This window comes from Acyrthosiphon pisum, chromosome A1 (assembly GCF_005508785.2).
Source record: "Acyrthosiphon pisum isolate AL4f chromosome A1, pea_aphid_22Mar2018_4r6ur, whole genome shotgun sequence".
NCBI lineage: Eukaryota > Metazoa > Arthropoda > Insecta > Hemiptera > Aphididae > Acyrthosiphon > Acyrthosiphon pisum.
The window spans coordinates 75877045-75904644 of NC_042494.1; the positions used below are offsets into that span (position 1 = coordinate 75877045).

The 27600-nt window shown below is 28.0% G+C and overlaps 1 protein-coding gene across 1 annotated transcript in view; it reads left to right on the forward strand.

Moving 5' to 3' along the window:
- LOC100163414 (dedicator of cytokinesis protein 9) overlaps positions 1–24941 on the forward strand; it is a 34553-nt gene extending 9612 nt beyond the window's left edge. The window contains exons 9-34 of the mRNA XM_001946726.5: positions 972–1162; positions 1292–1450; positions 2066–2263; positions 2557–2726; positions 2811–2972; positions 3039–3121; positions 3453–3697; positions 3774–4015; positions 4099–4186; positions 4921–5109; positions 5176–5361; positions 6141–6338; positions 7021–7539; positions 7760–7893; positions 7989–8074; positions 8842–9250; positions 11006–11274; positions 11570–11845; positions 11920–12204; positions 13477–13685; positions 19167–19586; positions 21796–21942; positions 22041–22263; positions 22360–22532; positions 23557–23675; positions 24397–24941. Of these exons, the coding sequence (XP_001946761.2) occupies positions 972–1162; positions 1292–1450; positions 2066–2263; positions 2557–2726; positions 2811–2972; positions 3039–3121; positions 3453–3697; positions 3774–4015; positions 4099–4186; positions 4921–5109; positions 5176–5361; positions 6141–6338; positions 7021–7539; positions 7760–7893; positions 7989–8074; positions 8842–9250; positions 11006–11274; positions 11570–11845; positions 11920–12204; positions 13477–13685; positions 19167–19586; positions 21796–21942; positions 22041–22263; positions 22360–22532; positions 23557–23675; positions 24397–24640 (5624 nt within the window). The 3' untranslated portion in view covers positions 24641–24941. The remainder of the gene's footprint in view (positions 1–971; positions 1163–1291; positions 1451–2065; positions 2264–2556; positions 2727–2810; positions 2973–3038; positions 3122–3452; positions 3698–3773; positions 4016–4098; positions 4187–4920; positions 5110–5175; positions 5362–6140; positions 6339–7020; positions 7540–7759; positions 7894–7988; positions 8075–8841; positions 9251–11005; positions 11275–11569; positions 11846–11919; positions 12205–13476; positions 13686–19166; positions 19587–21795; positions 21943–22040; positions 22264–22359; positions 22533–23556; positions 23676–24396) is intronic.
- The last annotated feature ends 2659 nt before the right edge of the window (positions 24942–27600 follow it).

A 27600-nucleotide genomic window follows, 5' to 3' on the forward strand; every position in this document is an offset into this window, starting at 1 on the left:
TAAGATTATATATCTAGACAACCTACATGGGATTTTTATTATATTTAAATTTTTAAGCGAGCTATGAGTATTTTAAAATTGTAAATTGTTTTTGCATTTTAAAGTACTCATAACTCGCTTAAAAACCAAAATATACTAAAAAGCCCATGAGGTTGTTTGGATAATAATCTTACCTTTAGATTTTATAAGAGGTCAATTCACTCTAATTTTTAAGCTAACGGAGCTACACGTGTTCTGCTTTGCGTATAATTTGGTATGTTACGCACTTGTAAGACGGAGACAGCACATGCGGGTATCACGTCCTCTTAATAACTAATTAAAAAGGATGGTAGACGTTTTGTGTAATAGACCCCTTCAAGTTCTTCAACTCATAGGAAGACAGTTTAAGAAACACTGTTCAAATAAACACATATATACATAACTCTTATGGTTCCACGGAACACCACAGACAATTGATAGTTTTAACCTAGCCGTAAGGACTAGATGATTTTTATGATGATTAGAATTTTTAAGCATGGATGTTAGAATTTTAATTCTAACACAGTCTGTGTTTGAAATCCAACCAGTTGGCCGAATAAATTAATAGAGCTAACTGGGGGTATGTTGTATCAGTGGTATAGCCAGAGAGGTTTTTGTAAACAAATTAATTAATTTTATAATTAACCCCCCTCCCTTCCACCATCATAATCTTGGCTATGCCACTGCGTGTCACTGTATCATGTTTCCAAATACTAAACCAATCATTTTGATCTGCTTTTGAGTTGAAAAATGTTGAAAAATTCATCATACTAATCGAACTTATTATTTTATAATTCTAAATTAATTTGAATGGTTTTATTTTATACCATCATTTCCATGTATATTTAAATGTTATACTTTCCAATTTTTAATAACTTTCTTAATATTAAGTAGGTACGTACTTATATATTTTTGTATATGTATTAATTATATTATACTGATGTATTATTTAGAAGAAATCACTCCTATTGACAAGAACATGCCAATTATACCACCTAATGATAGTTTTGGTACATTAAAAGGCTTAGAACATAGTGTAAATCCTCAATTGATGAGATACGCAAGAGAAACTGATTCATTAAATGCACATGCACGTCAAGAAAGTAGAAGAAGACTTTTTGCAGTTTATCCATTTTTACAACAAGTAAATTATTCTTAGTTAAACAATTGTTAATATTGGATATTTGAATTTTAATATTTTTTTCAACAAATTTCCATTTTTATAATATTCATTACAAAAATAAAAATAAATAAAATTACTATCATTTTACAGCCTAGTAGTTACATTAGACAAGATGTTCTAAATCAACCAGCTGATAGTATATCTGAACCGTACAAAGAAAGGTTTGGTCAGAGAGTTTTAATTGAATGCCAAGCATTGAACTTTAGATTACAAATAAACAACGAAGAAAACAATGATTCCATAAATCAAGTAATAATTGTTTTGTGTTTATAATTTATAATGTAGAATTTAGACGCATCAAGTTATTAGATTCTGATTTAATTTAAGCAATAATTTTATTCTAAAAATAACTTTTTAAATACCTAGTAAAAATCTAAAAATGTATCATTTAGCAAAATTTAATAAACTATAATTATTATTACATAAATTGAACATTGGTTGAAATCACAAGTTATGATTTTTTGAATTTAATTGTAGTTTTTTAAAAATATTTTACTTCGAAAAATTGAGGGATCTATTATAAATATATAATTTTTAAATACAGAAACTTAATTAAACTTATCAAACGAATGATTTAGACCATTATTAAAAAAAAATAATCCATGAGAAATTGTCAAACATTCATAATATTAAAAATATTATTTGACATACATTATACTGTACAATAATTGTTTAAGTAACAAAAAATGTAAATAATTTTATTTCTATAGTATTATTTATTACAATATATTACTTTAATGTTGGTACCTATGTTAATATTTGAATGATAATTTACAATTATATTCCGTATTAATCATTATTAAGATTTTATTTATGTTATTTAAAAGATTTTTTTTTAATTCTTTAGTTTTTTCTTTTATATAGGTTGAACCATATTTTACAACTATGGCATTGTTTGATATACGTTCTGGTAAAAAAATATCTGAAGATTTCCATTTTGATATTAACCATGACAGTATGACAAATCTAGTTAATCATGATAATCAAATTGACGGACATAAGTTTATTGAGATATCAAAAAATTGTAAAGTGACAAAGAATTGGCTATTCAAGCAAAAACAAGTAATAATTTTGTGTAACTAAATAAATAATAATTCTCAGATGTTAAAGCACGGATAAACCTTTATAATGATAAAAAATCTATACTTATCATATAGTTATACTTTTTCAATTTTTACTTCAATTGTTATTTTGGGACTTACCATAAATTATTAAATCTAAATTGTTTTTGAATTGCAGTCTTCTACTAGAATGAATAATGGAAAAATATTATAAAAATTAATGAATTATCATTTGTTTACTCGTATTTCACACTGTCATAATATATTAAATGTGTTTTTTTATTATATTTTCAGGCAATAATGTGTATATCAAAACCACATTCAGATATATACTTAGTGTTAAGAATAGACAAAGTACTTCAGGGTGGCATAGTACGTGTTTCTGAACCATATATTAAAGCAACTACAAATAATAAAGATACTGGTTTGAAAGTATTTAAAGCTGTTAAAAATATTTGTCATAGGTAAACCAAAAATATAAAAAAAAACATGATGAATCTTTCCAATTAAAATCAAAAATAAAATATTACTTGGTTTTTTATTTTTAGGTTAGGTAATTACCGAATGCCATTTGCTTGGTCTGCTCGACCTTTGTTTCGATTATATAGCTGTGAACTAGATACGTCTTCCGATTTTATGACATTGTATAGGCAGGAGCTTTCCAAGCTAGGAGATGATGATATGGTGAAAATATTAATGGAATATCGCAAGTGAGTTGTGTTGATTATAATTATGTTTTAGTTTTTAGATAATATTATAAAAAATTTTGTTTTAAGACCTGAAAAAATGAACAAATGCGTTATAATTCCTGGTCACGTTCAGATGAAAATTCAACAATTGACCAGTACTATTCCAGAAAGTAAGAATCAACAATTAATTGTATTTCTTTTAAATGAGTTATCATGGCATCCTTTTATGTTTAAGGTAGGCATGAAAGGTGGTGGCAGACATTAAGTGTCTCTTTGGGTTTTTGCTATGATTATTATATTATCGTTAAACAAATCTGGATAAAAAATATGTCGATATTGTAATATCTAATGTGTATTAATTTAAATAATATTATACAATTTAACAATTAAATTTAATTCATCATCACTATGTTGATTTAATAAATAATACAAATCCTCCCCACCCGCAGTTTTTTTTAAGTATGCTCTTTTTTTTATTATTATTATGCCTTTGTTGTTTAGACATATTGACTACATGTTGGACTGCTGTTAAACCATTTCCTATTCCACCTACTCGAAATCATCCAATAATTGAGATTGCTGAATTATATCCAGACGCACAACCACACACAGCTTATATTAATCACATGTATGTATATCCACTGTCTCTGGCATTTGATACACAAAAAAATATTCCTCGAGCCCGAAACATTACGTGTATGGTCCAACTATTTGATAGCGATAATATAGACTCTAAGCCTATTAAGGTAATTTCATATTTTAGCTATTTCTCTTAATGTTTGTCTATAAAACATTTTTAAACGTTTCTTAAAAACATTATAGTGTATCTATGGGGCACATGGTCAATTATTGAGTTCTATGTGTACTAATGTCTTATACCATAGTACAAATCCAATTTGGTATGATGAAATCAAAATAAGACTTCCTGTGCACATAACTCCTAAACACCATCTACTGTTTACTTTTAAGCATATTTCTGTAGACGGTTCACGTAAAAAGCAATCAAATATTTCAGTTGAAACAATAGTGGGATACTCATGGCTACCTCTTATCTTCAAATCCAAGTAATAATAATCATATTTATTTTATTATATTTGTATGTTACAACATTGCATTATATTATGTCAATTATATTTTATTTATTTAGAATCAACATGGATGCAAAATGTTTACCTGTATCTGTAGGTTTACCGGCAGGGTATTTATCAGTACAGCCATTTGGTCTTGGAAAAGGAGTAAATTATTTATTTTCTCTAATATAGTTAAATGTTATTTGTAGATAATAAAACTTAAATAATGAGTTTCTTATAATAAATCAATCATCCTGTAGTATACTTATACCCAAATTATGTAATTATGAAGATATTAGATGATACAAATAAATATGATGATAAAATAAGTAATAACATTTATTTGCAAAAACATTTGAATGAATACCTACTTATACTGTACTTCAGATTTATTAATTTATACTTTTTCCTATTTTTATTGTATAGAGGTACCTTTGTCCTTAAATCATATTAAATTATATTACATTGAAATGTAATAAGTAAAATAATAATATTTTTGGAAAGTTTAAAAATGAAGTTTACAGAAATTGATTAATCTGTTTAGACTTGGGATTCATAATTAAATAATAATAGTACTTTAACTATATACAACTATCTTTGTATAAGAATAACCATTGAAATTGTTAGCAAACTATATTAAAATATATTTTTAGTTAATACTTGAGTATTAAAATATTGTAAAATCATTTTAATTTACTATAAACTATGAAGTATACTGCTAATAGTATACTATTAATAGTACCTATTTTAGTTAGTAGTTTCTCATTTTAGACATTAACATAATCTAACTTTTAGTGATGTTATTGTGTTATTTATTAAATAACCATAACTAAACATAATATACATTATTAAAATATTTTAAATTATGAATTTTAATTTTTTTTTGTAAATTAATTTAGTATTGTGGGCCAGAAGTATGTTGGATAGATGGACAAAAGCCTTTATTTTCATTCAAGTGCCATTTGTTATCCAGTATATACTCATCAGATAATCATATGCAAAACCTTTTTGCACATGCGGAACGTTTGGAACATAGTAAAATAACTACCATTATACCCCCTGAAACAGAAACATGTAAAATATTAAAAGTAATATAAACTTATTATTAAACAAATATATACATAAATAAATAATTTTTATTTTGTATTTCTTAGGCATCACACGCAATTGATTTAATTTCTGTAATCAACTTTTTACCTACGTTATTCAATCAGTTATTTAATTTGCTAGCATTCACTTCTTGTACCAATATTGCAAGCAATATAATTAGGTTATTGGTCCATATAGTAGATTCAATTCAAGAATCTGGCCGATGTGATACATTAAACATATACATTAAGGTATTTAGTATTGTTTATATTATTTTGATTAATTAATATTAGACAATGAATGGTTTACAGAAATAATAAAAATAATAAATAATATCTATATCTATCTATATATATATGAATCTGTAAGTTATAACAATGTTATACAATCAAATTTTCAAATTCTATAAATTGATAATATTAACTTCTGTTTTAGTTTTTTTTTATTATCTTTCAACTGTTAAAATAATAATAAAAGAGTTTTAACAGTACAATTATTACATAAATGTAGTTTCACTAGGCTGTATTCTCTTTAGTGCATCCATAGATCTCTAATCTATGTAGTTGATAAAAAGTAAGATTAGGTTAGGTGTAAATCCTCCTCAATAAAGAGAATGTGAGAGACTTAAATACAGTATTTCATTTAACTTTGTAATGGAATAAACTATTTTTTTAGATGTTTTGTAAATGGTTTAATCATTTTTGTAAATCTACTATACATATTTTATTTTAATTGGAAATTCTTTGGTAAAATAAAAATGCGAAAATTAAACAACATTTTAGAGGAATTAGGGTATAGTCGGATAGTCCATTCTTGATAAGTCTTTAGAATCAACCAGTTGTTTTAGAGAAACAATAATGTAATGAAGTACTTGAAAAAAATAATAGCATATTAATTTCTTATTTATCTGACTGTCAGTATTACTTATTAGTTTAATAGTATACAAGATTATTATTTAATACTGACTATTTTAATTAATAAATAATATTGTAAATATTTGTGAATAAAATGTTTATATGTTTATTTTCAGTATGTTTTTACTACTCCAGCAACAAACACACCTAATAACACTGTGCACGATCAACTCCTTGCTCATTTACCAAATTTACTCAACCCGGATAATACAGATTTTTTATTGATCAATAAATTTCTAGTCAACTCAAACTTCTTCTTTCAAATTGTAATAAAGAGTATGGGACAATATCTATTAACATCAAACAGAATTAAGGTGAATTATTATTTTATTAAAAAGAGTGTTTTTACAAATCTCTCTCGCCTTATAGTAAGTTAGTATTTTCTAAGACGAATAACAAAACTACTAAACACTTACATGTAAATTATTGAACAGTATTCATACAATATATATAAAAATAACCATGTCATGAAAGTCACTATATTATTTGGCGTAGCGCTATTTTAGAGGTGACTGATTAGGTTAGGTTTGTGTATTAATTATTCTATTATTATAATAATAACATTATAATGGATATTATATAACTTATTTATTCATATATTATATTCAATAAATAAATTTAATGCATTAGAACAACAATTTCAATTGAATAACTTCTAAAAGTTCTAACCCTTACCTATATTTTCTTCATCAAATTTGTATAGCAATAACTTATCAGCAAGAACATTTTTTTTTACTTCTTTGTTAATTTTACAAAAACTCTATTAAGTAGCCCAGACTTTAGTCCCCTTCTCGAATGCTGTGTAAGTATTGCAAATGTGAATTGATGAATTAAAGTAGTTCTTTAAACTGATAAAATTTATATACTAGAAGAAATTGAGCATTAATAAATAAAATAAATATTTTCTCAACTGTTGTAATTTTAAAAACATATACTTGAATGTGCGATCTCTGTGTAGCTGAATAATTTTTAAAAATGCATAAATATTTTTCACAGATGCGCCGTAATGAAAGGTTTTCTTCAGAATACCAGTCTCGTGTTCATCATATGTTAATAGACGTACTATTGCCTTATGTCACTGTTAAGCACAAAGAAATGCCGTCACAAGTCGCCAAGTTGAATATGGCTGCAGCTCATTTCTTAAAAAAATGTTTGACATTTATGGACCGAGGATTTGTATTTCGACTGATAAATGTATATATTAGCAGCTTGTCGACTTGTGATTCAACTTTTGTTAGAAGTGCGAAGTTATTATTCATGAAGATAGTTATATCACATGAACACTATGTCTCTTTCAATTTACCTGTCCAGAACGGACAAACGCCCCATGGATGGTCACCACATTCTCAATATTACATGTCTGATGAATATTGTCGCCATCATTTCCTAACTGCTATATTGTTGCGTGAAGTTTCAAATTCATTTTGCTCGCCATACGAATACCGTCACTCGGCTATCGCGTGTTTTCGTGATTTACTCGCCAAACATGAACTTGACGATCGATATCAATCAAAGGTATGGAATAATTTAGTAAAGTTCAAATTTTTTTTTATAATTTCAAAGTTATTAGTACCTAGTAGATATACAATAGATTTCAGAATGACACATGTATACTGAATATTTTAAATAATTATCAATTTTTCAGTCCAAGGGGTTCATCTCCTTCGATTCTGAATCTTTAGGTATCCCGTGTATATATCATTGTATATCATGTATTTTATCATTTATTTTACAGGGACAAATGGCCCGAATTGCATCATTATACTTCCCTTGGCTTGGAGTTGTTATAGAAAACATTGGACGTTTAGATTATAGAAAACGAACAATTAATCATGTTGTGAAGCGTCCTATAAACTTATCTTCGCCGAGGTAATTTATCAGAAAATATGATTAAAATAATATTTATATGTTTGTATGTACAACTATTGAATGGACTATTATAACTTATAACTCTTGAATTTTAGACCCAATAACCTTACTAACGACATTGGTCCAAGAATGTCTTTGAACTTGAGAGATTCTACATATTTTGCAGCAATTGCTAGCCACCGTAAGTTTTTCTTAGTATAATTATAAACATACTAAGAATATTAAAAAACTATAGGTAACCGCTTTGCTGTACAGTAGGTGTTAAGTGTACTTTTTCATTGAGTAAATCACTGTAATATATACATTACATTTGAATTTAATGATTTTATAAATAAATCATTGCACTTCTTGTTAAGGATGTTGAAAGCAAACCATTTTTAAGTTAGCCATTGCTGAAATTAGAATAAAATATTGTGGATATTTTAATAACAACTTTAAAATTGTACATCAGTATTATGTAATTATATTTACATTTTTTTTCTTGAGTAATATAATACTTTAATAGGATACTTTGGAATTTCTTCCAATTTTGTTTGTATTTAGCCTTTTTTATATTCTGTGTCACCTAATTTCACTCTTTTCGAAAACATTTAAATTTAAAAAAAAAACTGTTAACGATCAAACATTTCCGAATGGTGATAATTGTAATTTATAGTGCATTAACAAACTGTCCACTGATTACAATATTGAATATAGTGAGTACTGACTACTGAGTCAATCTTAATCTTAACCTTAATTTAAAATTTAAAATATCTAATTTTTTCCAAATTTGAACTTAAATGTGTTTAAGAGATTAGCTAGATCCCTTCTTGAAAAATTCCTTAATACCTAAATAGCTTTGCCCGTTATATATATTCTATGTAATATCTTATATTCTATGTAATATATTCTTTACTCTATGTGTAATATAAATACTAATATTCATATATTATTATTATTTTATTTTAGTAACACCGTCCAAAAAGTTAATTAGCCTGGATCATCAGCAGCAAGAGAAACTGATAAAAACTGATTCTAGTTTAAGTATAAATTCATGTGCTTCAAATTTGTCTTCTCCGGATCGAACAAATTCTTTGTCAATGTTTTCACAAGAAACCGCTGTTAGAAGAAATTCTTACATATCCGAATCCGATGTTTCAAATAGAAATCGACACTCTAGATCTATTAGTGGCACACAGACATTTCATATTACTACGGATACCTCAGTAAACGTAGTAAGCAAATTAGAACCAACCGAAGTCAAAGATGTCCTTGTGTGTTTTTTGTTTATTTTGAAATATTCATCTCAAGATCAATTAATATCGTGGTGGCGTTACTGTACGGAACCAGATATTGTGGCATTTTTTAAAATAATTGAGTAAGTAAAATTTATCATTTTTAAGATTTTATTTTATTTATACATCTACATGGTATATCTTATACCGTTTATCATAAAGGGTGTTTTTTAATTGTTTTGAAATTAAAACTTTGCATTAACTGCACTTTATATGGCCTATTGTTTTATCTAAAATTGAATTAGTTATCTATACTCCATGATGTGATTTTGAAAATTAGTTTCTATATTATCCATTCACATTAAGATGAAGTCCCTAATTCTTTTCTCTCTGACCCATGGGCAACGTAGCAAATTTTATGTTTACAATATTAAATCTTATTCATTTCTAAAATTAGAGTGAAATTATCTCTTATAAAATTTAATGGTAAGATAATTATCTAAGGCAGGGATGGCGAACCCGCAGCCCGTGAGATTTATCATACGTTTGCAAAAAAAAATTATTTTTGTGCCAATAGATATAGAATATTTTGGAATGCCTGCACAACGAGTTGAGAACAATATCCCACTAAATAAATAAAAATTTTATATTATCTATGTTTTTAATTTATAAATTCATTCTATTTATTTTAATTAATTAATATTTAATACACCAAAACTCTTTTGTTTTGTACAAATCTAAAATATGTAATTTAGTATGCGGCCCATGAGCTTATAATGTATTTCCAAAGTGGCCTACAAGATAATTTGTGTTGACCACCCCTGATATAGGGCATTTCATAGGTGTTTTATTATATTTTAATTTTAAAGCGAGTTACGAGTATTTTAAAATGTACTAGGGGTCGTGGTTGTGAACGGGTAATATAATACACGGGTACACGGAGCTCGCGGGTAAAAATTATATTAAAGCCTGTGTTTTTAATATCCGTGTATATTGCATATTAATTCAGAATTCAAAAATACTTTATGTTACGTTATGTATATTCAAATAATTGGTTATTTATTAATAATAAAAATTGTATAGCCCTCGATTACTTACCTACCTATTATTTAAGTATGTTATGAATACCTAAAAGTTTTGCTTAAAAAACACAATATAATATGATATGCTTTCTGTCATATTGAGTTCAGAAAGTGAAGAAATCGTTAAGTCAGAACTGCAAAGTAGTGAAATACAATTGTATTTGAGTTGTAAATATATGAGTATTTTAGCTCACGGGTATACACGGATATTTTTATTACACGGGCCTTAACCCCGTCTTGTGTAAAAACACGGGTACCCCTGTAGTTCACTATACATGTAATCAAGACCTCTAAAATGTACAAACAATTTACAATTGTAAAATACTCATAACTCGTTTTTAAAATTAAAATACAGTAAATAGCATAAGAGTTGCCCTAGATAATAATCTTACCTTAACATTTTATAAGAGGTTCCCGTTACTATATTTAATTTTTCAATAATCAAATAAATTTCAACATGAAAGTCCCAAAAACTGGAAAAAAAATTCACCTGGTACCAAAATCTCAATTTTAATTTTGAAAACATATTTGAATTCCTTATTCACTTTTCTAGGTTATAAGAAAAGTTCTAGGAAAAATATTTTCGATTTGTTGTATTTTTCAATTGGATAAATTGGTATTGTAAGAAAAAATATCGGCAGCCTCTTAACATGAATAGTTTAACTTGTTAAAAATCACATCATTCATCCTACATCAATAAAAAAAATACTACTCAAAATAACTCAATAATAATAGACTGTATATATTTATGTTGTTAACTTATGAGTTAGTATTAAACATATTTATCTTTATAATAGTTTATTTTTTATTGTGTAGGTTAAGTTTACAAGAGTTTCAGTACATGGGACGCCGACACATAGTGGAAGAGACACTAGCTGCAAATAACCGTGATAATGTTCAGCCAACTTCTACTACTACAACAAAGAAATCCATGACATTACCGGCCCGAATGCAACCACCATCTGAATTTAATGCCGAAACAACGGCTAATTTAAATTGTCAGACACAAATATCTCAATTAACACCTCCCATATTAAGTAGCAATGGTACAGGCAGCATTGGTCGAGTAGAAAATTCAAAAAAAGGTTATTTCTTAGTACTAAATATTTAGTATATTTTTAGTGTATTCAGAGTAAACTTTTTAGTTTGGTATTTGTAAAAAGAGTACGGTGTCCGCTAATAATATTTGAAAACAATTTAAATCACCTAATATTAATATTTATTGGAATATATAAATATGTAATTAATACAATAATTATTAGGTACCTTGGTGTTTTTATTAATAATTATTATATTTATTGCTTATATAAATTATGAAAATATTGTCTTGTGAACATAATATATATTTATTTAATATATTTGTATGTATATTTATTTTAGATACCTCAACTAGTGATGACAACATAACATTTCGAGTGCAGTCTGAAGCTAATCTTACAGCAGAAGTCGGTTTAGTTGTCCTCGATGCTCTTTCATCTTATTGCGTACATTTTAAGGATACTTTAATGGCGTACAACGGTGAAAATGACATCATGGAGAGTGTTTTTTCCACTCTCGTGGCGTTTTTATGCATTCCACAATCTACACTAGTCTGTGGACATGTGTTCGCTACATTAAGATCGTTTATTAATAACTTTTCTTGTGTATTATTTAAAGGTATTAAAATTTGGTACCTTATCTAAATAAATTTAAAACATCATAATTTGTATATGTAATCATTCTTTGTTAAGGTACTGCTCATTTAGTTGGCAAACTTTGCTCCCAATTATTAAATGGATGTAATAGTCGGTCTTCCAAGGTACGACAAGAATCCTGTGCTGCTCTTTATCTGTTAATGCGAAGCAATTTTGAACTTTCTTCGTCAAATATTACCAGAGTTCATTTGCAAACTGTCATTGCGGTGTCACAGTTGTTAGGTGACTTGACGTCTGCAGGTCTCAATAACTCACGTTTTCAAGAAAGTCTCTCATTAATCAATAGTTACGCCAATAGTGATAAAGTAATGAAAAATACTGGTACGTACAAGTTAATAATTTTAATAAAAAAGTTTTCAAGTTTTTATTCATTGAAAAATATACCACACTCATTATTTTAAGACTAACATACTTTATTATTTGTAATTAGCAGAAAGTTTAATTTCTATCAATTATATTCTAGCCTAACTTAATCATCTTAATAGTTAATTTTTATAATCTTAAAATAATATTTCAATTGTTAGTTCAATACTATTGAAATTAACTGAAATATTGTTTTATTTTCAAATGTGTTCAAAAACAGATTTATTAGCCATCAATAATTACTCGGGTGACTTCACTCATCACATCTTATTAGTTATTCAAAAGGATATCAGCTCAATATTTGTTTTCTCTCAGAACCAATCTGTTCATGAAAACCATGTTTATGATTTTTGAATTATCTAAGAGCAAAATCACCTGTCACAAAAATTTTGGATAATATTTAATTGTTTTAAGTCGTTATGTAGACCAGTGCTGTACCCAGGATTTGTTTTTTTTTGTGGGAAGTGAGTTTGATAATGTGTTCTTGCATTTCTTGCAATTGCATTTTTTGGTAATTCATTTTTTCATTAGACCATTTTTGCTTCCAAAATTCAAATTCATTTTTAATGAGTCCATGTGAATGAATGTTGTGATTATTAAATCTTAAATCTTCTTCATAAAAATCAATACATTTTGCTAAAATTAATTGCTAGGCCATAGCTCATCCGTAAACATTATTACTCTATGATATGAACTATTGAACCCATTACGCATTACTAACAAAAATATCGCACATGAGATTTCGGGGGGGGGGGGGAGGGGGGATATCCCCCTAGATATCCTCAAAAATAGTATTCTGTGTAATTTTTATAATAGGTGATTTTACAAGATTACTCAAAAACTTTTAACACAACAATTATTATATTATTAATATAACAATTAGGTACCTACTCAAAGTTTCGCGTGGTCCAGAGGGAGAAAATAAACAGTACACTGACATCCACTGATCCATTAAAGACTTATTTTAAATACAAAAATTAATTTTTCATAATATATTTAATTTAAGTTTTTACGTTGAGCTACAGATAATAATTTTAAGTTGTAATAACTCGTGTTATCCATGTCAAGTAATTCTCCTTACTAATTCTAAGTCCTGGCTATATAATTAAAAACATGACAAGAATTATTTATTTATATATTTATAAAAACTTTTTAATAAAAGTCTATTTATGTAAACCGTTTTTACTTGTAATTGGCCATTGTAATTACCTAAATGAGTTTGGGTCTTAGGGTTTCCAATGCAAGTGAAGGATTTAACAAGACGCGTGAGAACCGTGCTGATGGCGACTGCTCGTATGAAAGACCTCAACCACGACCCCGAAATGCTGGCTGATCTCCAACATAGTTTGGCGAATTCATATGCGTCAACGCCCGAATTGCGTTTAACTTGGTTACAAACTATGGCTCGAAATCACGATGACAACGGCGATTTTTCAGAGGTTTGGGCACAATATTAATTATAAAGAGGAGGTTGTACCCGCATGCATGGGAGGATTTACCCATAGGCCACCAAGGCACTGGCCTAGGGCGTAATATTTTTTGGGGCGCAATTTTTTAGTTAATTTTTACTTTTTAGTTTTTCATAATTTCATAATTCTATTTACCTACCTAAATTAATATTTTATATTAATTTTTTTCGTATACAACTTGCATGAAACTGGAGAATGGCTCACGTAGTCACGTCGCAGTAACGTTTTAATTTATAAGCTATAATAACCTTGCCGTTTGAGTTTAATCCTGCGACCAGCGCGCGCTGCCACCGTTAGAGGTTCGACATCGACACTCGACGAGGCAGTTGCCCATGTTAATGCATGGGAAATGGTATACGGGTGTGCGGTGTAAACACGTAAAATATTGTGAATGGCGCATGCGCAAAACGCCAGCCAAGGCGGTCAAATATACTGCCTCGGGCCGCCGAGTGCCCGAGTACATTACTACATTGTATATAGCCGCTCTACTAGCTAGGTGGGGAACAGCTCGCACAGTGCTTAGTGGAATGACCCGCCTCACCCCGTACCCTACACCACAATTAGAATACTAGAATTAATTCTGGAAATCAGGTGTCTTGATATAGTTAATTCATAATAATAAATATTGGGACGACGCGCGACGCTGGCACTGTCGCCCGTCTCTTGCATAGTGCATACTGCATACTGCTCAGAAATTTGCTAATCGAATACGATTATAGAGACTAGAGTGCTCACTGCTCACCACTAAATCGTAGATAATTTTGCTACAGATAAATCAAGTCGCAAAATTATTTAATTATTGTACAAGTGTACAAAAGTACCTATGTAAAATTGTATTGATATTTATATGTTTACAGTGGCGTAATTCGAGGTCGCAAGGGGTCGCGCTTACGACCCCAAATTTAATGAAGGGGTTGCGTAAGTATAAATTTGCAGCCCCTGAAATTTCCATATTATTTATGGTTTTTCGTTAATCAAAAAATTAAAATAGGCTATAGTTAATATTTAGTATTTTAGGAATTAATTAACTATGAAAAAAAATTGTTAGAGAATGATAAAATTGAAATTATATTTGGAGAATTAAAGAAGAATTAAAATATATACCTACCTATAACGTATTTTATATTAATAGTGAATATAATATAATGATATGATTATGTATGTTAAAACATTGATTATTTTATAATGTTGGGGGCCAAGCCCCTACGGGTTAGTGCATCCTAAGAAATTTTTACAACCCCTGATGTTTTGCCCAAATTACGCCACGGTATGTTTAGTTGTTATGTATAAATATAAAAATACCTAAAACATACCAAATTTTCGTTTGCCAGTTTCAATAGTGTGCTGTTAGTTTTGATATTAGAAAGAATTGACCTATTATCAAACTTTTAGATAAGAACATTATATTTTGTGTTCTCTCGTTGGTTTTTTATGATATTTTAATTTTTAAGAGACTTATGAGTTATGTAAGACATTAATATTTGAAAATGCTCATAATTCACTTATTAATTAAAATATCGTAAAAACCAACGAGAAAACACAAAATATAATGTTCTTACGTAAAAGTTTGATAATAGGTTCATTCACTCTAATATAAAACCTAACAACACACTATTGAAATTGGTGAACGAAAATATGTTATGTCGTACGTGTGTAAGACGGTGACAACATACGGGGAAACGAGGTACTGGATTTATAGCATTTGTATACAGGGCTTGCATTTGAAAAAAAATGTATGTTATTTACAATTAAAACGTTACACAATTTTTTAGTTTATCGTTATTCAGAATTAAAACATTATCCAAGTTTTGTATTTATCGTTATTTAGAATAGTGTTAATACCGATTATATATTTTATTAATAATAACTAATGCGGGTAGGTAATGGCCCGTATACGGAATATAATATATAATAATTTATAATTTTTAACTATTAAATAAATTGATTTTAAATTATTTCGTTTTGCGTTATATTTCTTTTAATGATATTCTATAAATTACGTTTTGCGTTATGTTTCGTTTAATGATATATAATATATTTTGTTAATCGTAATTTTTTGTTTTGCAGAATTGAATTATTTTTGATTATCGCTTTCCGTTACGATTACGTTTACAAATTTCAATCGCTTTTCGTTAAATATAACGTTATAATCATAACGTTTTCAAACCATGTTATAGGTACCTATATATGTACCAATACAGCATGGTGATATAAATTCGTTTCAGAATACACAGAATGATTAAAACATGAAATTGTATAATGCATATCCAACGATTAGTGTTCAATTTAGCAATTAATCTTAATGTATATCACCATATCAGTATGAAATGTAAAGTATTTATTCATTATTTCAAACGGATTTAGAATTAACATTATTTAGAACGAAAATAATAATACTATTATTACTTAAGTGTCCCGGTGCCAGTTTTTCAAATTTTCCATAATTCTTTAAAATTTGAAAATTGAATTTTATATTTTAGTTGCCACCTTAATTATAAGACTTTTCCACTAATCTACTGCCCTATACCTATTTAAAGGGGGTTAATAGGGTGTATTATATCGAAAAAAATTACTTTACGGGAATAACTCTCAAGCTTTGTAGAATAGTCGGATTTTGATGACTATTTTTTTATCTGAAAGAAGAAGACTTCATATAGCCCGCAACGATCTCTGATTTTGATCCCTCTAGAAATTAAAAAAAAAATTATGAAATTTGGTGGATTCTACAAGGCGATATCATTATTCCCGCAGTGTATTTTTGATCGGAACCGGGCGCCTTAACATAGCTTTTCTCAATTAATACCTACTAGTATCTTTTTCATACATTTTTCTCAAATATTTTTAAAAGTGTGTTATAATAATTAAACAGTCTTGAACAGTATTCGGAATACTTTTTAAGTATATAGAATACTTTTAAATTACTTTTTCCAACAATATTCTGGATAACTATTTAGAATATTATGTTTTAAAAGTATTTTATTCCTATAAAAAAAAATATTTATTATTTACAATAATAACTGTTTTCGTTTTTCTGGACATTTTTACAATATTATACACGTTATACAATTTTAAATCAAGGATCAACAATTTAAATTATATTTTACTTAGAATTATTAAATTATATATGTTGGAAAATTTTCCCGAAGAAAAGTATCATTGGTTTAATATTTAAAACAAAAATTAAAAAAGTTGATGTCGCTCTGCTGTACAGTAGGTTACAAGTGGGTCACGGTAATGGATGGTGTTAAATTTGAATTCAATGATATAATACCATTATATAAGAAAAACGGTTCTGAGCTAAAACGGTCAGTCAGCCTATGATATTACTAAGTATATTTGATGATATCATTGTGAGTAAAGTAATTTATATATAACCTATTTAAGTGGAACATTGTTTTAAATTTTTAATTCTTAGCTATAAAAGTTGAACATTTTAACTACAAAATAATTATTAACTTTTAAGTTTGATAAATTTTGTCGAAATTCAAACATTAAATACTTATAAAAAAAAATTGGGCATATGTATTTTTAATAATTTCAACTACTGTTGTAACAATATATCAGAAGCCTTGCATTAAATCTTCACGCTTTTTTAACCATCAAATAAAATTGTATTGATATTTATAGAAAAAAAAACTAAAAAAATTGAAAACTGACAATATCCGAAAAACAGCTCAAAAGGAGTCAAATTATTTTCAAAATTGTACGGTGCATAGAATATGAAAATATTAACATTCAGTGAAATGTTCAAGTATCTACATTCATTCGTATTTTATTACAACAAAATAAGGAAATCGTTACATGAGAAATCGAGTGAATATCGAATATTGTAAAAATATGAATTTCAAACACTCGTAAAAATGTAATTTGTATATCTTGTAGGCATTTTTTTTTTTTTGATAAAGGCAGACAAATTTATGAGGAATCTTGCATTACATTTTCAAATCTTAGATTTAAAGAGAACATTTTCGTCATTTTTACGTATTTTGTCAATATTTGAACTTTAAATGCTTATAAAAAAAACTGTGACTGTATGGATTTAATATTTTTCATCTGTCTTTGAAACAATTTACTAGGAGCCTTCTATTAAAATGTTCAAGCTTTTGTTCCCAATCCCAACAAATAAAATTGTATTGATATTTATAGAATAAAAAACTAAAAAGTTGGAAAATGAAAATGTCCCTAAACAGCTCAAAATTAGTCAAAATATTTTTAAAAAGGCATGGTGTATAGAAAACGCTAATATAAACATTCAGTAAAAATTTGTACCTACGGTCATTTATCTAAAAGTTGCACCAAAAACCAAAATCGATTTTCTCGAAAAAAGATTTTGCGTAAATATTCCAGTTTTTCCTTAATTTTTCTTTTGTTCTTCACGGCGCTTTTGAAAACTACTGAGAAATTTTTAATTTTGACCCCCTTAAGTACCAACTAAAGATTCACTTTCCTATTAGAAAAGATACTTTTGAAGAAAATCTAAGCATTTTTACTGTCCTAAAAGGTGATGGCAGACACAAAAAAATTTTAAAAATTTAAAAAAACACACACATTTTATAAAATCAATACATTCATCGTTCCACTCTGAATCTAAAATATTTTAAAAGTTACTGGAAAACTTTTGAAGTATTTAAAATATTTTATTTAAATATTATTTTTATGAAGTAGGTATTCGAATACATATTTGAATACAATTTTTCATAAGTATTCGAGTATAGTTTATTTATTCCTAATACTTTTTAAAAGTATTTTACCCAAGTCTGTAATTAGGTTATTAGGTTTTTAATGCTTTATAAATTATAAGAAGCCGCCCCGAACCCCGTTCATAATATAATAAAAGCAGCATGTGAGACTGTAGAACGTACCATGAATTAAGATATACCTTAGGGCTTAGTTCTATCTAAATTCTAAGGTATATCCTAAGGCAAGGCTGGGCATTAACGAGTTAAAAGTTAAAATGAAGTTAACTAACTTTTTCAAATTAACTTTTAATTTAATAAATTAATTTTTTAATGGGTTTTTAATTTGATGTATAATTTTAAATTTCCCCAGTAATTTTCTTGAGTGTTTAGAAAAACTATCTAATAAACCATATTATGTGTCTGGAATTTTTTATTTTTGCAAATTACCAAATTTAACTTTACACAATGTTAAAATACTTTTTTTCAAAGTTAACGAAAAAAAATACGAGTAACTTTTAACTTAACTTGACTTAACTTTATTATTTTAAAATAATTTAACTTAACGAGTTAAAAAAAATCGTTAACTTGTCCAGCCTTGTCCTAAGGTATATCTTAATTCGTGGAACGTACCTACATTTACATCATACGTCCATACACGCATACTTATAATATACTATGTCAGTATGCACGTCACTGCAGATAATAGAAACTTTTGAACTATATGGATTATTACCTATATACCTATACCTAACTAACAATTTATTATTTTCAGGCCGCCTGTTGTAGGCTCCACATTGCGGCGCTCGTGGCGCAGTACCGGAAACTGAAGGGAACGCAGGGATGGGGTGCCGAAGCGTTCGGGAAAATCTCGTCGAATATTGCCAGGGACGAGACGGGCCTGCAGCTGGACTCCGGCGGCGGTAGCGTGGCGGCTAACGACACGCTGTATGGGGAGCAGGCCCTTCTGGATAGGCTGGAGGCTTGCGCAGTCAGCCTGCGTCGGGCCGAGCTATACGAGTGTTTCGGCGAGCTGTACAAGCTGGTCATACCTGTATACGAGCACCGCAAGGACTACCACGCATTGGCCGACTGTTACCGGACCGTCGGCATCGCGTACGATACGGCCGTGTCCGCCCGCCAGTCTGGCCGCCGGATGCTCGGGCGTTACTATAGGGTCACGCTATTCGGACAAGTATGTTCCATATTGTGTATTCCATGTTACCTGCAATGGCCTCACGGATATATCTTAGTCCGTGAGTGGCGTACCTACTGGCGTTATCTAACATTTTCAGAGGGTGAAAGGGCCCATACGAATATAAGTTTATTACATACATGTAATATATACCTATAATACATAAATAATACAAATCAATTACTACCCAATTATTAACCATTAATTTAATACGGTCAATGGTGGGGAGGGACAAGGCCGCTAGGATCCCCTGGATACGCCACTGCATGTTACCAGTATCGTGTACGTAGGCTTATGCGACTCCGTGGGCGGCCCCATTTTCGGCCAAAACTTACCGTTCACTTTTCTGCCAGCACCTACAGTTGCTAAGTTATAACACCTACAGTTATAAAAACTGAACTTAACAATTTTTATATTTAATTAAATAAAAAATAAAACAATTATTGGCATATTATTATTACAGTTGATTATATTATATTAGTATTTATATTCAATGTTATTGTATCGTTAAATTTAATAAATTAATCGAATAAAAATTAATATAGTCATATAATACATATAGGTAATAAGAAGGTATATAATAATAATAATATTAAAATATAAATTCATGAATAGATTGTCAAAATATTAAGATTTCCAATTGCTTACATTAGTTGAAAAAAAATTAATATAGTCTTATAATATCTATGTTATAATAATTATGAAAGTAAAATACGAATTCAATAATTCATGAATATGTCAAAATTGAAAATATTATGATTTTCGTTTTACATTAGTTGAAAAAAAAATAATATAGTCTTATAATACCTATGTAAAAAATAATTATGATAGTAAAATTCACTTTTTATAATTGAATGATATTTGCTTTGCAAATTTGTAACGATTGGATCGCGTTTTATATTATATTATATCAAACATGGAAAAACACTGGTTTATCTTTATTAAATTAAACTTACATTGAAGAGTAAAAATAATAAAATTAGTAACATTTTTCAAACACAAATTAATTTTTAGGTAATTTATTTGACTGAAATCATTTTATTGCCAATTGTTTTATTTTATTATTTTTTCACTCAGTTGTAGGTAATAATGTTTATCAAAAAATTATATTTTTGGTTACAATCATATTTAATTAAATATAAAAATTGTTAAGTTCAGTTGTTATAATTATATATTTCAAATAAAACTGTAGGTGCTGGCCGAAAAGGGAAGGGTACATTTTGGCCGAAAATGATTACACCCCGACTCCGTAAACTTAATAGAGAGTTTACCAATTGCGCTTAAAATTACCTTTTCATATACCAATTGCGCTTTATACATTTTACAATACCTATAAGGAAAAGTTATAAGTAAGTTATACATTTTTTATGCGAGTATTAATACATAATATAATATAAATAAATAAACATTTTTTTCTTCACATTTATCAAGTTACTTTTTGATCGTAAATTATATAAAATGTATGATCATGATAACTTGCATATTTCCATGATCAAATGTCCGTAATAATAACATTTCATAAAATTCCCGATACCGTTATAAAATGTATTATAACCAGTCACTCTAACCAGTAATCAATTGATCAATAAATATGTTTTTAATTTTCGAGCATTTTAGTGTGTTTAAATTGATGTTGATGGAATTATATCAAAAAACAATATTGCTAAATTTGAAGATAGCCGCCAGGCGGCAAATTTGAATACAAGCGCAATTGGTATATTTACCGTAAAATATAAGAGGCGCAATTGGTACACTGACCCTAAAATATAAGCTGCGCAATTGGTATATTGACCCTAAAATACAAATTTTGTTTTGGCGCAATTGGTCCATGCCCACTTAATATACAGCTGTTTGACCGATGATTCACCAAGCTGTATGCTCACACCCATTGTATAACCTTTAATATTATTATACATTCATTCAAATTTTCTGGTTTTTTAAATTTTTATGTTTATCTACATAATATATTGAGTTGGATTAACAATTTGTCTATTAGCTATAACTATGCGGATCATTAACATCGCAACAACATAAATATTATCATTTATCATATTATGATGAACGTACATAAATATTAGGTATATTAATATTGGTACCTTATAAGTATTATTCGTATTCAATTAAAATTCATTATACTATAATTATATTATTGTTGTGTATAATAAGAAAACTTATTTCTTTTATTACTTGCAATGTTTTATCTGTTCAGGCATATTTCGGCGATCAACACGGCGTTGAATTCGTGTACAAAGAACCAAAGCTAACACCTTTATCGGACGTATCTGAGCGATTACTGTGTCAATACGGTGATAAATTCGGTCGAGACAATGTACGCATAATTATGGATTCAAGTACCGTAAGTATTTTTCAAAAAAAATTCCGATATAGGTTGTTTATTTAATAAATTTGATTTTACTGTTTTTGTAATATTATTTTATACTATTGACCGTATAGATTTCCATTTCTGATTTGGACGTGAAATTCGCTTACATACAAATTACTCACGTCGTGCCATACCACGGAGAAAAATACATGGAAATCGATAACGATTCTGTTTCCGAGTTTGAACGCAATCACGACATTGATAGTTTTGTTTTTGAAACACCGTTTACACTTGGCGGCGGCCAATCTCAAAGTGGTCCGCGTGAGCAATGGAAACGACAGACAATTATAAAAAGTAAAATTTCAGTGTATATTAATATTGTTATATAAAATTAAAATTAGAATAACCCTGACAAAGCTAAACTTATCATCAAAAATTATTATTCCCTAGCCGAGTATAAATTCCCATATGTCAAAAAACGTTTACGAGTATGTGCTAGACGTGAAATAGAACAATGTCCTATACAAGTAGCCATAGATGAAATGTGCCAGCGAGTTCGAGAATTGAGGCAAACTGTATCTGCTCAGCCAACGGATGTAAAAAAGTTGCAGCTACGTTTACAAGTAAAAATTGTCTACTTATAATATCGTATTCCAACGTCCAAGCGTATATTATAGTTATAAAAAATATGAACTTCCCAACAATCATTAAGTAGGTACCTACTAAACTATTCGAGGGTTTTGGTTTTAATTCGTCGATTTCAGATAAATTTAAAAACTACTATGTGTTAAACATTATATAATTGTTCTTTATTGCATCAAATCTTTTTTATAAGTATATTACTGTATTGTAAAATCAATACAATTAAAAATCTAAATATTGTACCTATGTATTCGTTTTATTATAATAATATGTGCAATCAATTATATTAATTATACATAAACAAAAGTTTTTGTGACACCTATTTGCAATTAATTAATATTTTTACCTATTTTATATTGAACATATTTTTATAAAATATATTTTATTAATTCTGATTGATTCATCATTTATCTACCAGCTTCTTATTAAGAGAAAATATTTTGCTTATAAGTATTTTTATTACATTTTATAATTATAAATTATAATATTGCGTGGCTTTGCTACCAGTCGCGGAATGCGACTTAGGGCCTGTTTTACAATCATAGTTTAAACCTCGGTTACGCTTGAACCACTGATTTTACCGGCCGAATTCGGTGGTTTAACCGGAGTTCAACTATTGTAATACGGGCCCTAAGAGTATAAATAACGCTTACTGCTACTAACTCCCGGATGGATGACCACCCGGGTTCGTAGTAGTAAAAGTAGTAAAACCTTTCCACACATAAACGTGTTTGCTTACCTACCATAACAACCATTGCAAACCCTTACCAACTATTGTTCATAATTCCCTTCGACGGCTAATTAACATAGTCGCCAGGCTTAAGTTCGATACAAAAAAAAAATAATAATAATAATATTGCACAATTATACCTTCAGTTATATCGAGAAATTTGAGAAATTTTTATAAAACCTATCTTGTATAATGCAGTTGCATAAATATTTATTCTATATAAAAAAAAAAAATTCATCACTGTACACGGTATTTATTGGTTTGTCACTTTACAGGGAAGTGTTTGTGTTCAAGTCAATGCCGGTCCTTTGGCATACGCCAGAGCGTTTTTGGAACCACAAGCTGTGCTTGAATTGCAGGCCGACAAAGTTCAAGACCTCAAAGATACGTTTAGGTGAGTTTATACAATAATATACTTATACGATATGCGTATATTATGATAATATGATATATGTTTAAAACAACTATTTTGTATAACGACAATGTATAAAAGTTACGAGAATAAATGCATAGATTAATCTGATCCAAGGGCAGATGGAGTTCACGTGGATATACGATGCGCCAAACCATATTTTATTTAAAGCAAGTTGTTTTCTTCACGCGAATTGAATGTATTGCTGTAAAAGACGTAGTCGAAATAGTGATTATTGACATTTGTATTGATATAATTTATTAACAAAAAATAATTTTTATTTAATTATCTGACTAGATAGAAGACCCTAGCTGTGAGTATTTAGGTAAAGTTATGTAGGTAAATGTTGATGAAATTGCCTGCAGCTAGTGGTCAGTGCATATACTACACAAACATTCACCTACTCCAAACGAAGATCGAAAGTTAACAATTTTTTAAAATAACAGTAAACTCAAAACAATTTTCTCTAATAATGAGTATAATGACCTATATCGAGTAATAATAGTTATCATCCGTACCTTATATAATATTACTTCCAACTTATTAACAGGCAACAGCCATTCATTTTGATTCGCATTCGTTTACAGTTTTTACATTTTACTAAACATCACACACGAAAATTTCCCCGTTTTGATTGGAAAAAATAGGTTAATATAATATATTTTAATCGTTATTTGTTTTTTTTTTGTTTATAAAAAACCAGAGAATTTATCAGTGCATGTTTCGATGCGTTGAAGTTGAATAGAATGTTAGTATCTACCGATCAAATTGAATATCAAGACGTGATGCAAGAAAACTTTTTGAAAATGTGTCGGGAACTTTCAGAGTGCATTGAAAGCGATTCGCTGTGGCGAGACGTGTTGCAATCATGTACGTCTCCCGGTAATGATAGTCGAACACTATTTACTGCGATTAGCGGTGCGAGTCAAGATTCATCAAACGCATAACACCTATAATATACCTCTAGTTTAATTGAAGTATAATTTACTTAAGGATTAATTTTTATTCTTTTTTATCTTCAAATTGTTACTAACCTAAATTATATTATTTAATGTTATTAATTATTATTATTATTTTTATTATTATTATTATTATTATTATTACATACAATATGACTAGGTATTTATAATTATGACTACGGCCATTGTATAACTGTCGCCTCTCCAACTTTTGCCATTTGGGGCTTTGTTATTATTTTAATAAGGTATTTTTAAAGAAAGTATAGTATAATATAATTGATAATCTATCTTACCTGTAATTTATAAGGTGTAAAATATTTAGACGTATTAAAGTTAGGTCAGGTTCATTAAGTTTAAATATTTTCTTCTATCATATTGAGACATTGAGTCAATCAAAATTATGGACAAATATCCTTTTACACGTTATAAGCTTACAGTTTTTATTATACCTACCTATTGCAATTTTCCAGAATAAGATCAATTAAAATTAATTTTTATATTTTATTACGGATATATGTTAGGTAGATTATTTATCATTTGTATGCTCTTTTAGATTTCGTAAATAATTATTGCTATATAATAATTTTGATGAGAAAATATTGTAATTTATAACTTATCGAGAAGCCAAGAAGGAATATAATATATTTGTTGAAAAATAAATAAAACATAAACTGTGTCACATATTTTGTCATAACTCATAACTCTTAAGTTACAATATACCTGTCTATATCCTGTCCAAAATAAGAAGCCACCAGGCAGCTATAGGCAAAACCAGTTTTGCTATGTAAATCTGGTGGCTTCATATTTTGAACTGGGTATAGAGTCTATACCCTATTTTTATAATATAAAATATAATATATCTATAGTCTATACTATAGACTATAGATATATTATATTCTACAAATTACAACTTGGTACTGAAATAAGTAATCGTGCATACTACCTACTGTCGAAAGTTTGGCAGTATTAAAAATACCTACCAAATTAAAATCTATTATTTAATAATGTAGTTAAGGTAAATATATGTTGATATCAAATAACTAAATGTTGCTTTAACTATTTTCTATGGTTTATAGCTTATATCAATCAATTAAATTTATTTTAGGTAAATGATATAACCACAAATATGCATAATATATTAATATATAGCTGATGCCTTTTCAGGTTGTGCCATAATTTTGTAATCAGTTTTGATAAAAATGGGCAAGGTGCATAGATATTAAAGAATGTGGCAATGTGGCACATCTCTGCTGATTTATAGGCCACTGTAATAGATGTGTTAAATTTGAATTCAATGATATTATATCACAATCACTGTATATGTAAAACTATTATGAACGAAGGTCTGTCAGCCTCTATAACTAAGCTTATTTCTTGATTTATTTATTTTATTTATTTATTTATTTATATTGCTAACTATTTAATTTCTTACAAATTTTAAAATAAAATGTATATAAAAAACTGTGTTTATACATACTATAGATTTCTTGGTTATAGTATGAAACGGTTGTCAGGTTTTATATTCATTGACTTACACAAAAGAAAATGTTAATCAATTTATTAATTAAAAAACATAGTTAGTACGTTAGTGTGGAACATAATATGCCGTAACAAAAGAACACTGCGAACGTCCACCGTTATGGTCTCCAGAGACTAGACTAACCATAGACCTTATACTAATAGACTGGCCTATTATCTACGTAGAGCGGTCATAGATAGAGGGTTAGACTACACAATAATAATTATTATTATAGTGTATTATCAATGCGGGTACATAGTACATAATTAATTTAAAATGTTGCTATTTGTTTTCAAATGTTTTTACTGTAAAATATTATACCTAATACCTAACTTTCTTCTATATCAATTTATAAAATATATAAATATGCAATTATATGCATTATGTTCATTGTTCAAAATATGCAAAAAAAAAATGGTTCTATTAAAACAAGAATAATCCAAATTGTGAACAAATCTGACAACCAATCAATTATGAACTTAAGAAAAAAAACATGCAAATGCATTTAAATCATAGCCTTACGAGTTATTTGAAACCTTGTATTAAATTTTCTAGCATTTTAACCCAACAAAAAAATGTATCAACATTTATAGAAAATGTACAAATTATTTTGTGTTAGAAATTCATAAAAACTTTTCTTTTTAAATCTAAGATTTTAAAATTTAATTCAAGATTCCTCATATGTATTTTACTACATTTTTCAAAAAAAAATTTTTTTAATGTATCTATGTACCTGAAAGTTAAATTAAAATTTTATGAATGTTTGATGTTCAAATTTTATAGCTAAGAATTGAACATTGAAAACAAGGTTCCACGTAAATATATTGTATATAAATTACTTTATTCAAAGTAATATCATCAAATATATTTAGTAAATAGTAATTAAGTATTAAACTTAGTTTTTACCCAGCAAATAACATTTGATAATCAAGATAAAATTATTTATTAAGTAGCTAATTACTTTTTTTTCTATCAGTCTTCTTCATTTCAAAATAGTTTTGAGTAAGCTTATTAATTGTTTTCATTTTTCAATTATGATGTTATCATAAATGTATAGGTATAAAAATTATGTACACATTCTACACTTAAAATATAAAATCAACTAATGATAGACTATAATGATAACTATTGAAATCCAAGAATAAATGATTAAGACTTACGCTAATTTTGAAAAAATACCTAATTTAAAATCAAAATAAATCACGAATATATGCAAATTATTTTGAGTTGAAAATTCATAAAAATGTTTCTTTTAAAATCCAAGATTTGAAAATTTAATACTAGATTACTCATAAGTTTGACAACCTTTATCAAAAAAAAAAAACTTCATTTTAAAATCAATACATTCAATGCTTTGCTCAAAATCTAAAAATTAAGCGTCACTTATCGAGATAAAATATAGCCTAAAGATCCTTGGGGTAGTATTGCT